General features: G+C 38.9%; 1 protein-coding gene and 1 pseudogene across 3 annotated transcripts in view; both read left to right on the forward strand.

The window, feature by feature from the left end:
- Nucleotides 1-15,105, forward strand: part of SYTL3 (synaptotagmin like 3) — an 86,035-nt gene that overhangs the window by 60,546 nt on the left and 10,384 nt on the right. For all 3 annotated transcript variants that reach the window (XM_069070336.1, XM_069070335.1, XM_069070337.1), the window contains one exon: nucleotides 5,418-5,552. In XM_069070336.1, coding sequence (XP_068926437.1) covers nucleotides 5,418-5,552 — 135 coding nt within the window. The remainder of the gene's footprint in view (nucleotides 1-5,417; nucleotides 5,553-15,105) is intronic.
- On the forward strand, nucleotides 11,103-11,618 carry LOC138147897 (vacuolar protein sorting-associated protein 29-like; annotated as a pseudogene).

The raw sequence follows: 15,105 nt of genomic DNA on the forward strand, positions 1-15,105 counted from the left end.
GTCTTATGACCTGGGATATAGGTGCTATGTATATTATTTTCATCCCCATTTTATAGATGAGGAAGCTGAGGCTAAGGGAGGTTAAGTCACTTGCCTGGATCATAAAGCCAAGGGTGGGATTTGAACCTGATATCAAGTCCAGAATTGAGTCCACATTATTCTGGACCACTTCACTCATAAACAAATGGATTCTTGCATATCAGAAGGGGAAGGGTCTGTGTTGTAGAATATAGACTAAAATCCTAAATACTGACAAATCACAGCATATATATCTAGAAACATTTGTTATAATAATAACAAAGCCTGACCAGTGGCCAAATACTGGGTGATAGTTGGAGTGACATATGGCAGTGGCTTGGTATGCCTTGAGATAGTTGTAGTAGTACAGAAGGTCTAGCAGGAACACTGAAACACTGGCCAACCAGGTTAGTGATTCACCATTGATTGGGTTAACAACCCATCCAATAATAGAACTGCTTCTATAAATCTAAGCAATAAATAATTGCAGTCTAGACCTACTAAAAGCCACCACAACAGCTTGACTAAGAGGACAGTGGCATGATGGGTGATCCTTTGCATTCTGGTATAACATCATGTAAATATATGTGGGAACAAATCTGAAAAATTAATACCCTCCTTGCTGGAAATGTTTTGGTGCTTATTGCTAAGGTAGAAAAACCATGAATGTATGTGAAATGGAAATCATGACAAAACTGGAACATCAGTTAGAAGCAAAGTTTCCATATTAATTTTTGTCAGTGATAACCCCAGCTGCAGGAGAATCATAAGAAAAAAATTTCATTCTTAAGCCCAACTTAGATTTCAAAAGTATGGAAATTGAGGAGCTACTTAAATCTGAACAGGAAAAAGCTGAAGAACATTTGAATACATTTGGTATCTACACTTGACAGAATCTCCAATAGATAATGAAAAGAACTGATTTTTTCTTTCAAAGCAAAGAAGCAGTGTATCTAAAAATCTTTTGATATCTATGGGTGACATCAGGTTTATGACTCCCTGGAAAGCAGATTAAACAGTTTCTTTTTCTCATGGAAACTTTCTTCAATTTTATCAAGATATCATTTTGGCTTCACAAGTGTAAAATTCTTAATGTTTACAAAGGAAGAATAGACTCTGAAGCTTGAATCCAGAATATGATGGCAATCGATACAAATATCTTGGTCTTCTCTAGATAATACATATTAAACATAAGATTTTCAAGGAGAAAGGTGAGGCTGTTTTATGTTAAGAAGTTGACTGGCATCCTAAAGTCAAAACTTAATGTAAAGAACCCATTAAGAACAATTAATACCAATGCAATACCTTTGTTTATATATGTATATGTATACATATGTGTGTATTTGACATAGTAAAATAGATAAACAAAAATCTCCACAATGTTAATAAAATTATCCAACACAGATATAGAAAGATCAAACATTTCTCTTTCCAAAAGGAAGAAGAGGATTACTAGATATTCACTGAGCACACAGAAAACATGTTAAAATTTTACAGAAATGTTTTTGGAACAAATAGACTTCACAAGGCAATACTAAGGTCTCACAAAAGGTATATTACACTGGTTTCATTGAATGTAACTAAAAGTGGTTTATCTCTGGATGACCAAGATGCAAGAATAGAAATTAAAAGTGCTTCATGAGTTGCATCGATATGAACTCAGACAACACGCTGTCAACAGTGAAGTGTTGAACAAAAGCCTGAGTTGTGCAGATTTATTTATACAAACACAGGGCAATATGATAGCATTTAAGGATAAGGTCATTGCAACCAAAAATTATTGAAAGATTATTCTATAGAGTGCAGACTTATAGATCAGAACAGAATAATATGATAATAACTTGTTCCAGATCCATTCTATCTGAACTCCATCAAACACTATATTAAGAATGTTTATTAATTAATTATAGTAATAGATTTCAACATACTAAATACTCATGATTTCAAAACTTCCATAAATGAAAAGCTTTCAAAATACTGAGACTTGAGGCAAACTCACCCGCTGAATTTTCTTTGTAAATATCTAGAAAACTAACCAGACCAAATTCTAATCAGTAAATCCAAGAAAAAGTAACAGTGCATCATTTTCCCAGGCCAGGGAGACTTAGGGAGTCAGACACAGAGGTCTGAGGACAATGGGGACAGAGTCTAGCCTGGATTGTGCTGGTTCAGAGCATTCTAGTACCCTATGACTGAGAGAGAGAGAGAAAGCTGAGACTGGATACTGGAGTAGGAGATGCTGTTATAGGAAGAGATCCCAGAGAATTCCTGAATTAGCACAGGATGAAGGAATGGCTACCAGCTGGCAGCTCTATTACTCACTACTGAGTTTTGGGTCACATATTGACAGCAAAGAGGAGGGACCCAATGGAACAGTCTCTCCTGGGGCCCTATCTGCAAACTGAGCAAGTTCCAGAACATATAGAGACCTAAGGGAAGAAGTCAATCACAGAGTGAAGAACATATCATCCTATCTGCAATTGGAGCTCTCAAAAATTGTTTCAATGAGCTGACAGAAGATGAACTTACATGCTAGTACTTTCATTCAATTATAAAAAAGCAGCTATTTTATCCATCTATGCAAAAATCCACAGAATATTAAATTTAAAAGAATAATAGCAAAATAGAGACCTATTTTTGGACCAGTTTTACCTGATCTCCATTGAAAAAAATAATAATGAAGTGAATAACAATCAGTTTCAACTCATATTTTCATGTCACTTCATGCTTTTTATATTCAAAGCATTTTTTGTGATGGGTCCAATTCTCAGCATTTGAAAGTTTGCCTTTTGGAATTATGATCCCGATGCCTTCAGCAATATGAACATGCTGCTGAAATCCAAATACAATATTGTATTAACATACACTAACCTCGTTAATATTTATTGTTATAAGAAAGTGCTGTCTGATTGGAACAGGAACATTGTCAAAATATGATATGCTAAATAAGGGGTTCTGTTGCCCCCTGCCTCAGAAGAGGTGAGTCATAATGAAGGAAGGTCACATGAAATTAACGTAGTGCTTTTATTGATCCTGAACAGTTGTCAACATTCACCAATCAATCAATAGCTTCTGCCAAAGCTACTTTGATAGTCAGACAATATCCACATCTTGCCTATTCTATGAGTAAACTGACATCCCTGCCTATAAAATGGGGAGATAACTGTGGTGAAGAATAGATTATCAAAGCAGTTGTAAAACAGATTACATGTAAACACAGAAACATTTATAAATGCTAAATAATTATCATTTGGGCTAAAATATAACTAGTGCACCTTTAAATAGGGCACTTGTCAAGCTGCAATTATACCATGATGTGCCTCAATTAGTTAGGTCTTAATATTACACTGACAGAAGTCCTTTCATTGAAGAATCTTGAAACATCTCACCAAAATTAATTATTAGTTGCCCTGTCCCTGTGAGGTAGGTGCATTGGTATCCACCTTCCATTGGGGTAAACAAAAGCACAGAAATTTTGAGCCACCTGCCAAAAGTTACTCAGTAAATCAGTAACAATAACTGGAAAGTAGACCAATATTCATTACCTTAACTCACTTTCTCAATCACTGGAAGTCAAATACACATTCTAAGATGTGAATACAAGATGAGCACCAATACATGTCAATATAGATTCTCCAGTGGATTCATCCTTATACTTTTCTTTGAAATGTAATCTTCAGGGGAGGCTAGGTGGCACAGTGAGTAAAGTGCCGGCTCCGGAGTCAGGAGGACCCGAGTTAGGTTCCCACCTCAGACACAACACCCACACAAAATAACTAGCTATGTAACCTTGGGCAAGTTACTTAACCCCAATTGCCCTCCAATAACTAGCTGTGTAACCTTGGGCAAGTTACTTAACCCCAGTTGCCCTCCAAAAAGCAAAAAAAAAAAAAAATGTAATCTTCATTTTAAAGAGATAATAGGGAATGTGTCCAGGTAATCCAGTATTTGAGATTGCTCAAGGATGTACAATAGAGTATCAAAAATACATATAATTGGAATCTTCCAAGTGCATATAACTCAACATTGCCTGCTCTTAAGATTCTTTCTTGTCACTTGCTGTGCACAGATTAAAGGCAGAACAGAAATAGAATGGGGAAGGGATTGATGCTAAGCTTCATGGAAGCTGAGACTTAGAAGGAAGTGAATTGCCCAAGAACACATATTGATAAGTGGCAGAGCCAAAATTTAAATTCCAGTCCTTTGAGTATAAAGCCAATGTTCTTTCTACTTTACCATCCGGTCACTCAATCATTTTGTTAGGCTTGCGAGATGGATTGTGCCAGTAGATTGTGATTTTTCAGTGACATAGAGAACGTTAGTTGACAATCCAAGTCTTGATGTTTTTCTTGAGACATTGTTCATTTCACAAAGAAATGTTAAGAGGAGGGCCCAAGGAGGGAGAGGGTCAGTGTTGAAGATTGTTCCTGATCTTCTCGCTTTCACAACTACCTCTAAATATACCACCTTTATATGGAAAAATCACAAATCTATGTTGATTGCTATTCAGGAGTAGAGATTTTATTAAAATTAAATCACATTTATCGATATTCTACTATATAATGTTTAGACAGATAATGGTCTTTTCTCAGGTCTCCTCCCTCTTGACCTCTCTTCTATATAATAATGATAATAACAATAACAATAGCATTTATATAACGCTTTAAAGTTTGCAAGGAGCTTTACATGTTAGCTCATTCTGACACTGCATTTGACACTGTAGACCAACCTGTACTAGACATGCTCCCCTCTCTGGGCTTTTGTGAAACTACTCTGTTTTGGTTCTCCCACCTGACTGATGATGGCTCTTTCAGTCTCCTTTGCTGCCTCATTATCCATTGTGAGTGTCTACCAGTGCTCTGTCTTTCATTATACTCTCTTGGTGACCTCATCAGATCCCCTGGGGTTAATGATGTAGATGTCTGTAGATGATTCATGGAGCTATATGTCTAACCCAAGTCTTTTCCTGGTGAACTCCAGTCTTGCATCACTAACTGCCTAATGGAAGTCTGAGAGGTGGGATTTGAACACAGGTCTTACTCCATCCACTGTACCACACTGCCTCTATGAGAGACAAAATTTTCAGCGAGTCATCAAATTCTTTTGTTTTTCATGTGATTTATATCAAGTAGCTAATGTCCTCTGTTACCACTATATCTGACCTCCATAGTAATCTTGTAAACTCAACATCTATTTCCTTTATTTCAATAAATGGTTTATAAATACTCATGATTCCCCTATTTGCTACTTTCTAAGAAATTCATTATTACCACTTTGACGAATAGGTTGTACATAGTATATATCAGCTTGTCTGTGTTTTCCTATGCTCACCAAACATTTGAACAAAAGCAAACAGGTAGGTGAGCCATATGATCAGTGATTTTTTTTTTCTTTTTCAGACTGCCAACTTAACAGATCATCTTAAACTTGTCAACCAAGAGGATGATGAAAGCTTTATTAATCCCACCTTACAACAAGAAAATATTTTACCTACATCTACTCAAAGCATCCTGTTCTCTGATGGCATCAAACGTGTGAGTTTTAATTTAATGTGGTTGGCATGTGATATATGAATATTGTAAACTGAAGATAGGATGCAGGGGATATAATTGGGTTGTGGCTCATGATATATAGACTGAATGAAACTTTGAAGTGAGTACTTTCTTTCATTCAGGAACTAATAAACAACTTTCCCATGCTTTCCCATGGCCATATCAGTAGGAGGAGCTATCAGCTGGCCATGTGGTGCAGAGTTCAGAGCTCCAGACTAAGATGAGAAGATCTGGGTCTCAACCTTAGCTCTCACGTTTACTAACCATGTAACTTTAGTTGTTTTTTGTTTGTTTGTTTGTTTTTGCTTTTTGGAGGGCAATTGGGGTCAAATGACTTGCCCAAAGTCACATGGCTAGTAAGTGTGTCAAATGTCTGAGGCCAGATTTGAACTCAGGTCCTCCTGACTCCAGGGCTGGTGCTCTATTCACTGCAACACCTAGCTGCCCCTAACCATGTTACTTTAAGTAAGTAACTTAACTTCTCTTAGTCTTATCTCTAAAAAGGGAAATAACAACAGAAATTGTATCAACACCAACATCTTAATGAGTTTGCATTGTATTATGTTAGGACAAGAAGATGTTAAAACTTTAACAAAGTATTGAACATTGTGGGATGCCCACTTGTCATAGTGCGGTGAAGTAGTACCCAGATAATGATAGTAATATTAATAATAATGATAATCCCAAAGAGGCTCCCAGTGAACCTATAGAAGGTGAGCTTATATCCCAATTCATAAATTACAAAAAGCAGTCATTTAATTCCCCTGAACAATGCCTCACCAAACACTAGATACTAAAGGATAATGTCAGGAGAGTGATTTATCCCAGGACCATTTCAAGCTGATCTCTATTAAAAAGAGAAGAGCAAGATAACAATATCTGACTTTTATGTAGCTATTTGGCAGGATCCTAGGTGCTCTAAGTTAAAATATGCCCTGAGACACGACTTGTGTGACCCTAAGCAAGTCACTCAACCTCTGCCTACAACCTCAGCAAAATGGGAAGAATAATAGCACTGACCTCCCAGGGTTGTTGTGAGGATCAAATGAAATAATATTTGTAATGTTCTTAACACGCTGTCAAGCACGTAGTAGGTGTTAAATAAATATTTGTTTGCCTTTAAGCTTTGCAAAGCATTTGACTTACATTTTCTCATTTGTCCTTTACAACAACTCCATGAGTTATTATTTTGTCCATTTTGCAGATAAGTAGACTGGGGCTCACAGAGATTAGCCAACTTGTCTGTGGTTCCACCACTAGTAAGTACTAGAATAAGGATTTTCAGTTTGTTTGAAGATTAGTAGCCCTGCAACATCACCAGGATAATACTGGAGGTAAAAGGATAGGTTTGTATGTCAGCTTGGTATTATTGAAAGTATTATACGATTCCCAAAGTGTATTTTATCTCAAAATGTACTCGCCTCCAACTATTCCATTCTGAACTCAGTTCATTGGGCATAAGAGTACCTATTCAAATTTTACAAACAGGTCTTCTTCATCCACTTGGCTTTCCCTGTATGGATTGTTAGGCTGATATTTTTTTTAATGTGGATCTCATTATGTAGAAGTATTCTGTATCTCTGCAATATTCGGGGGATTGATGTTATCAACCTGTCATTTTTAAACAGAAGCATCTGGAGAACTTCATCATCTATAGGGAGTCCTTCTGTCTGATCTCTGTGTAGGACATTCTCCTACACAGTGAATACTTTGGTCAAACAAATGTCTTTCTGTTTACGTTGCTTGATATTGACAACCAGAGGAACATTGATTGAAGTTATTTGATTGAATCTATCAAGGAATTGTGTATATTCCTAACATAATATGGGACAAACCTTGTTGAAAAAGAGTCTTCAAAACTGTGTTTTGCTGTACTCAAATACTTTTTTTAATCAATAAACAAAAAGTCCTGTTCCTATGTTTCATCATGGCTTGCAGCTGACCTGGGAATCTCAAAGGCTATGTGAGCATAGTTCAAACTGTAGTAGCATTGATTAATCTGGACAGATTATTAAGCTTTCAGATGGAAACATTGATTAGAAGTTTGGTGGAACCAAGTACCACATGAGTGACTTTTCAGGATCCTTAAGGGGAAGAAAACTATTTTTACTTATTTATTTAATCATCCCAGGAACATTAAGTGCCAACTATAGGTAATCAGATCCCTGATTAATTCCCAAACATATTTATATCCTCTGTTTAAAAAAAATCAATTGAAAAGTGTTCTACCTGAATATTTTTATATAATTTACATTTCCTATCTATTGTGTGCTATTTTTTCCACCCTCCTCCTCCTTCCTCCACCTTGGGACTCTGCCCTGGGCTGAGGATGAACTAGTAGTGAATGAAAACTCATCTCAACCATTATACATAACCAGACCCACAACCTACTTCATATCACACCCAGTCAGCTATGAAGAAACCTAGACTTACCCAGCATGAACATTTTTCCATTTCTACTACCCACCCCTTTCCATGTCTGGTTCCTACTCTGAGAGCAATAATTAAATCAATACTACCATTGTTATTGGAAAAGTTATGACAATTTTTGTGCCCAGTGGCTCCTTTCAAAATCTCTGTGACTTTGTAGAACAAAACCGTCTTCCCTGGATTCTGCTGTTCTACACATGCTATATCCTGTATTAGAATGTAAGCATCTTGAGGTCAAAGACTGACATTCCTCCCCAGTCCTTAGCATAATTCTTGATTCATGCTACTTACTTTAAATAATGCCTGTTGTTTGACTGATGAAACAGATATTATCTCTGACTGAATTTACTAACAAAAATTTTATACATCAGAGCCCATGACTAGTTTCAGAAAATCAGCATCCTCATTACTTAGAAAGATCAGTGAACACTAAGTTGCTATAGTGTGTGTGGTTGTCACGTGGCATTTTTGTCACAATATTTTATGTTGAGAGAGGATGTCTGCTGAAGTCCAGAGACTGCCCTGTCTTTCATGTATTTACAGTACAGCTTTGTAAAATCTTCTTTAGATTCAGTAAACCTCTTTACTCAAGCCATGTTGAGGTGCTTGGGGATATCCGATTGGAGGAACTGGGTGAAGGTGCATAGGGGTGTTTGTGTTAGTCCATGATGCAGCACAGGTTGCTACTAAGCCCACCCCCAGCATGTACCTGGCTGGGGAGAAGCTATGAAATCAGATTCAGCCCAGTGCTGTAGATTTATAATAGCTCCCATCCTGACAGAAGGCTGCTTAGGAAGCATTTCTATTTTTCCAAGCAAATGAAGCCGACGTACATGGCTTCCATTTTTGATATAAGATTACTCTGCAGTATTATTGTATTCTAGTCTTCACATTTCTTAGTGGTTATGATTTCAGATCGCTGAGGTAGGATTGTATAGTGGCTGCTGCTAGGTTTAGAGATGGGAACACCTGGATTCAAATGCTGCCTTATTAGCTGTGTGACCCTGGGCAGATTACTTAAGTATTCTGAGCCTCAGGTAACTCTCAAAGACAACAGAAGGAGATCACAGGTGAAATCACCAGGTCTTGATAGATGATATAAAATGCAATATTCCTTTTCATTGAGATTTTTTTCAACTCCTAACTTTCTTTCTTCAAACAGAAAAGTGTGTATGTGGGGGTGGAAGGCTAGGCGGGCATGAATGTGAGGAGGTAGATTGTGAAAGTAATAATAACAGCCAGGATTTATATAGAACTTTAAGGTTTTCAAGGCACTTTACACATATTTCACTTGATCTTCACAATGCCTCTGTGAGATAAGTGCTATTATTATCTTCCCCATTTCACAGATGAACAAACCAAGACTAAGAGAGATTAAATGACTTGTCCAGGGTCACAGATAGCAAGTATCTGAGGCAGAATTAAACTCAAGTCCTCCTTGACTCCAAATCCAGCATTCTATCTATTGAGTCACCTAGCTACCAATAAGGAGTATTATATGCAGTATAATATTTCTTGGAACTTCCCTTCTCCCCCAACCCCTGGAAGTCATTAGCATGAATTCTTTATTTTTTGCTTTTTTTTTTTTTTGGAGGGGGGAAGGTAGGGCAATTGGGGTTAAGTGACTTGCCCTAGGTCACACGGCTAGTTTTGTGTTAAGTGTCTGAGGCCAGATTTGAACTCAGGTCCTCCTGACTCCAGGGCCAGTGTTCTATTCACTGAGCCACCTAGCTGCCCCAGCATGAATTCTTAATTGGCTCTAGAGAGCCTCTTTTTTGGTCATTGTGCAGTATTCTAGCCAGCCTGAGAGCTTATTACTGTAAACAACTGATGGCAATCTTAGCTGCCACTCCATTCTTGGTGTAGCATATTGTTCTTTCCCATTTTCATCCCTGTGGTATGATCTGTCCTGTGTAGGAAGAGGGTAGAACCAGAAAGCATGGAGGCGAGTTTAGGTTGTGACATTTAAGAATTCGAATTACTGGAATTAGTGCCAGTGACCACAGAACCCCTGGGGAGGAGGGTGTGCTCATACTTAGCAGACTGTATTTACCTTGGTTTAGCAACCACAGCAGCTGGACTGAAATCCATCACATATGTCATGCTCATTTGCAGATTTTAACCCAATAGAATTGATATGATACTGCAGTGAGTGGTAGGGGTTGAAGGAAATGAAAGAACCTAGAATAATTCTAAGGTTGCAAACCTTGAAGGATATTGGTGCGATCCTGGGAAAGAGGGAATTCTCAAGAAACTGGATTTGGGAGGAATTCCAATAACTTCATTTTAGGTTTGCTGAGTTTGAGATGCCAATGGGGAAGATTTGGGGGAAGACTGTAGCAGATAGTTCATGATGGGGAACTGGTGTTCAGGAGAGAGATTAGACTTAGATTTGGGAACCGTCTTCATAGAGATGATCATTGAATCCAAGGGAACTGATGAGGATTCCAAGGAAGAGGGTAGAGAAGAAGAGGAAAAGCATGGCATGGGGCATTTCCACACTAAGAGATCAGAAGGCATGACCCAACAAAGGACAATCATGAGATAACTGAGAAAAGAACCAGGAGACAGCAATGCCACAAATTCAAGGGGCGGAGGGAATATGCAGGAGCAGCAACAGAAGATACAGAGAAAGGTTCCCAAACTTAGCAGTAAAGAGATCCTTGGTAACCTTGTCTGGATGGAGCAGTCTCAGTGGAATGATGGGGTCAGAAACAAGACTGTATAAGATTGAGAAGCATATCCATGTGTTATGACTATAATTAAAAAGAAATTAATGGGCAGTGAGGAAATGGAGGAAGTGTGTATAGACAATTATTTCTGGGAAATTGGTAGTGGAAGGGAGAAGAGATAAGGGGCAGTACTTTGGCAAGGTCAAAGGAATATTTCTTAGCAATGGGATAAACCAGAGCATGTGTGGAGGCAGTGGGAAAGGAGCCAGCCAGGAGTTAAGAAGAGAATGAGGATGAAGGAGAGGAGAGGGAATGATCAGAGGGGCAGGCTCCTGGTAGGGAAGGGAAGGTATGGGATTGAAAGTAAAAATAGAAGGTTGGAAGGAGAGGGCAGTGATGGTTGCTGTGGCAGAGAGGAGCTGGTGACAGGATGTTGGTGTTAGTGTTAGGAGACCTGCACATCCCCAATTGATGCAAGTTTGCCAGTCAGATTCAAAAAGCTACTGGTGCCTGGAAACAATTCAGCATGATTTCTGCCCTGGAAACCTTTGCACCAAAGAAAGTTATGACCACCTCAAGACTCTAGCTAGAGACGTTCTTTTGTTAGAGGAGACTTTGATGAGAATCTGAATTATTCAGAACTGTTGGGCAGTTAGTATGATCCTTGGATATTAAGTTATTCCATGGTGTGATATGGCCAGCTTGGCATTTCTCATTTCTCATTCTCATTTCAGGACACACACACACCCACTCACACACACCCCCCCCACACCCCCCCCACACACACATTTCAGGCCTTTGAACATGAAAATCAATTCTATGTGAATCCAGGATCTGCTGCCAGAGTCTATAATGCTGTGGAAACAAAAATCATTCCTTTATTTGTATTGATGGATATTCAGGCGTCTGCAGCTGTCACTTATGTGTATCAGCTAATTGGAGATGATGTAAAAGTAGAACAAATTGAATATAAAAAGCCTAAAACAGGCCTGTCTTGGTGATCTTTTTCATCCCATTCCCTTATTCAAATCAAGTAATTAAGCATTCAGAAGCCACAAACCGTGGCATTTTTAAAGTATGATGCATTAAAAATTATCATCATATTTGGTAATAACGGAATTTGCTATAAGCTTATTGTAAACTAAAAGAATGAATTTAGCTTATAGGACGTAATTTCTATTATGTACCTTTTACCATGTGGTAAATGGATGTATGTAAAAAAAGGTTTAGTTCTGTAAATGCATTCGATGTTAACATTCAAACCTTTGTTACCAACACGATGCTTGAATAGAAGAGTTCCACACTGCCTCATTGTACACACTATCCTCTTTTATATACTGTAATGAACACTTAGCTTTCACTAAAAAGAAAATGGAGGGGTTGGGCACACCTACATCAGAGGAATAAAGGAAGAAAGAATGGATGAAAACAGAGGGGTTTTGGGATGTGGAGTATTGGCTCTAAGAGAGAACGGCCTCTATTTTTTTTTTTTTCAGTAAAGTAGTAGGCAAGTACATTTGCCCCGGTAGAGGGGCCTGCTGGGGGCCTGAGGAGTGAAGAGAAGATTTGGAGCTGCTTTTGGAGAGTGAGGGATCTCACTCTGGGGGATCCCAGATCTGGACATCACAACTGGGCATCACTGAGCTCCTAGTTGAGATTAGAGAACATGAATAGATAGTACACCCACTGGATACTGTTATATGATTTATTCTAACAGCATCAAGAAGCATGGGAGAAGGAGCAGAAAATGGGCGATCCATTTTCTTGGGGATGATGCAGGGCTGAACATTAGCAGGACACGAATCATTGAAGGACAAGGGGACAAAGGGTAGAGGGTGGAAAACATTAACATTGCTTAACCATACATCGAATGGGATTGAGACTGTCAAGGGTTGAAAGAGGAGCCAAAGCAGGGGTTATGGGCTGATGAGCAGGGAGAGCAGGGAAGGATATAGGGACTGGATATCATGGGGAGGATTAGCCAGACAATAAACATTTATTAAGCCCTTACTACGTGCCATATACTGTGCTAAGCACTGTGGAGACAAAGAAAAGTAATTCTTGCTCTCAAGAAGTTTACAATCTAATAGGGGAGAGAATATGCAAGCAATTTATACACAGGATAAATAGGTGGTAATTCATAGGAGTAAGGCACTAGAATTCAAGAAGCTTGCAAAAGGGTTCCTATAGAAGGTGGACTTTTAGCTGGGACTAAACCAGGAAAGATATGAGGAGACCAGTGAAAAGGCCCAGGTAGAACATGTTGTTCAAGGAACAGCAAAGAGCCAGTGTCATTGGATTGCAGAGTACCAGGCAGAGCATAAGGTATAAAAAGTGTGGAAAGGTGAGGGAGGACAGGTTATAAAGGGCTTTGGACCCCCAAATGGATGACTTTATATTTGCTCCAGAAGGTAATAGGGAGCCATTGAAATTTATTGAGAGTGAAGGTGACATAGTCAGAACTGAGCTTTAGGAAGACACTTTGGTAGCTTGAGAGGAGGTGGACTGAAGTGGGGAGAGATTTGTGGCAGGGAAACCAACTAGCAGGCTGATTCAATAGTCCAGGTATGAGAGCCTTCATCAGGGTGGTGGCAAAAGAGAGAAGGAAACATATGTAAGAGATATTAAAATGGTCAAATCCTTGGCAACAGATTGGCTATGGGGCAAGAAAGTGAAGAGTCAAGAATGATACTTAGATACTGGGAAGACAGCAGTGCCCTTGGCAGTAACAGGACAGTTAGGAAGAAAGGAGGGGTGAGGGTGGGGCATAATGAGTTCACTTTTAGACATGTTGTCTACAAGACATCCACTTTAAAATGTCTAATGGCAGTTGGAGATGTGAGACTCGTTAGGGTTTGATGAGCAGAGTTGAGAACTGTCAGCAGGCAGATCAAAAATGAATCCACAGAAGCTGGTGAGATTACCAAGTGAAATAGCATAGAGGGCCCACAACAGAGCCTTAGGGGACACCCATGGTTAGCAGGCACAGCATCACTTCGAGAAGTTCCAGTAAAGGAGACAGAGAAAGAATGGTTGGATAGGAAGGGAAAGTAGTCATGAAAACCTACAGACAAGAGAATGTCAAGGTGAAGAAGGTGATTGAGAGTGTCAAAGAGAGTGACTTCTCTACAGAGTCATCAAAAGAAAAGAGGATAGAAAAAAGGCCATTAGATTTGGCAATTAAGAGATCATCAGTAACTTTGGAGACAGCAGTTTTGGCTGAATATAGACTATAGAGAATTAAGAATATAGAAGAGAGAAGGTAAAGGTTCCTATTGTAGATAGTTTTCTTAAGGAGCTTAGCCACAAAAGGGAGAAGAGATATGGAATGATACCTAGCAGGTATGGATGGACCAAGTAAGGGTATTTTTGAAGATGGAGGACACATGGGCACACTTGTAGGCTTTCTAGAAGCAGCCAGTAGACAGGGAGAGATTGAAGATAAGTGAGAGAGGAGGGAAGATAGAAGGATCAATCTTCTGGAGAAGAGGAGATGGAATGGATCACTTGTGCATATTCGGTTTTCCTTGGCAAGGAGAAGGGCCACCAATTCATGTGAGATGGGTTAAGAAGGAATTAGTGGCAGAAGGTATTTGGGCGAGATGAGATGAGGAAGAGAGGAAAAGAAGAAGCTCTTGGAGAATGGCCTCAATATTTTTTAGTGAATTATAAGTCCAGCTTCTAAGCTGAGGGAATGGGGGGAGAGGAGTTATGGAAGGTTTGAGGAGGGATGAAAAGATTTGGAAAATCCAGTATGGTGAGTAGGATAGTGAGTCAATGAGGTATAAAGGATTGTCTTGCTGCAGTGAGGGCTCAGTTCAGAATACATAACATAAATTTGTAATGGATCCAGTCAGCACAGGCTCCATGATTTTCTCTAGCTTTTCTTTGGTAGCAAATGAGTAGGAATGAAGGCAGGGGATAGTGGTAATAACCCAAGACTGAGGCTTGGCAGGGCAATACTGGCAATAGGATAAGAAGGCAAGGGTGAAGAACAGATTTAGGAAAAGCAAGATAGAGAGGGTAGAATAAGCTATGAATATGGGCAGAGAGGAGAATTTCAGAGTTCAGAATCTGGAGATTACATAATGACAAATGATGGTATAGTCAATCAGGTAGCACTTATTCATTGCACACTATGTTCTAGGAACTTCACTAAGCACTGGAGACACAAAGAAGGCACAAAAAAAGGCATTGATCCCTGCTCTCAGGTGGTATAGAGTATAGAAAGAATATTGAAATAGCAGTCAGGAGAACCCGAGCTCAAATGTTGCATCAGACACTTATTATCTATATGACACATCTTTGTTGTTAGTGTTATTGAGTCATTTCAATGTTGTCCAACTGTTCAAGACCTTATTTGGTGTTTTCTTGGCAAAGATACTGCAGTACTTTGGCATTTCATTCTCCAACTCATTTTACAAATGAGGAAC

This window comes from Petaurus breviceps, unplaced genomic scaffold (genome assembly GCF_028583685.1).
Source record: "Petaurus breviceps papuanus isolate PSGF00001 unplaced genomic scaffold, PetGlider_PUasm1.0 90808, whole genome shotgun sequence".
NCBI lineage: Eukaryota > Metazoa > Chordata > Mammalia > Diprotodontia > Petauridae > Petaurus > Petaurus breviceps.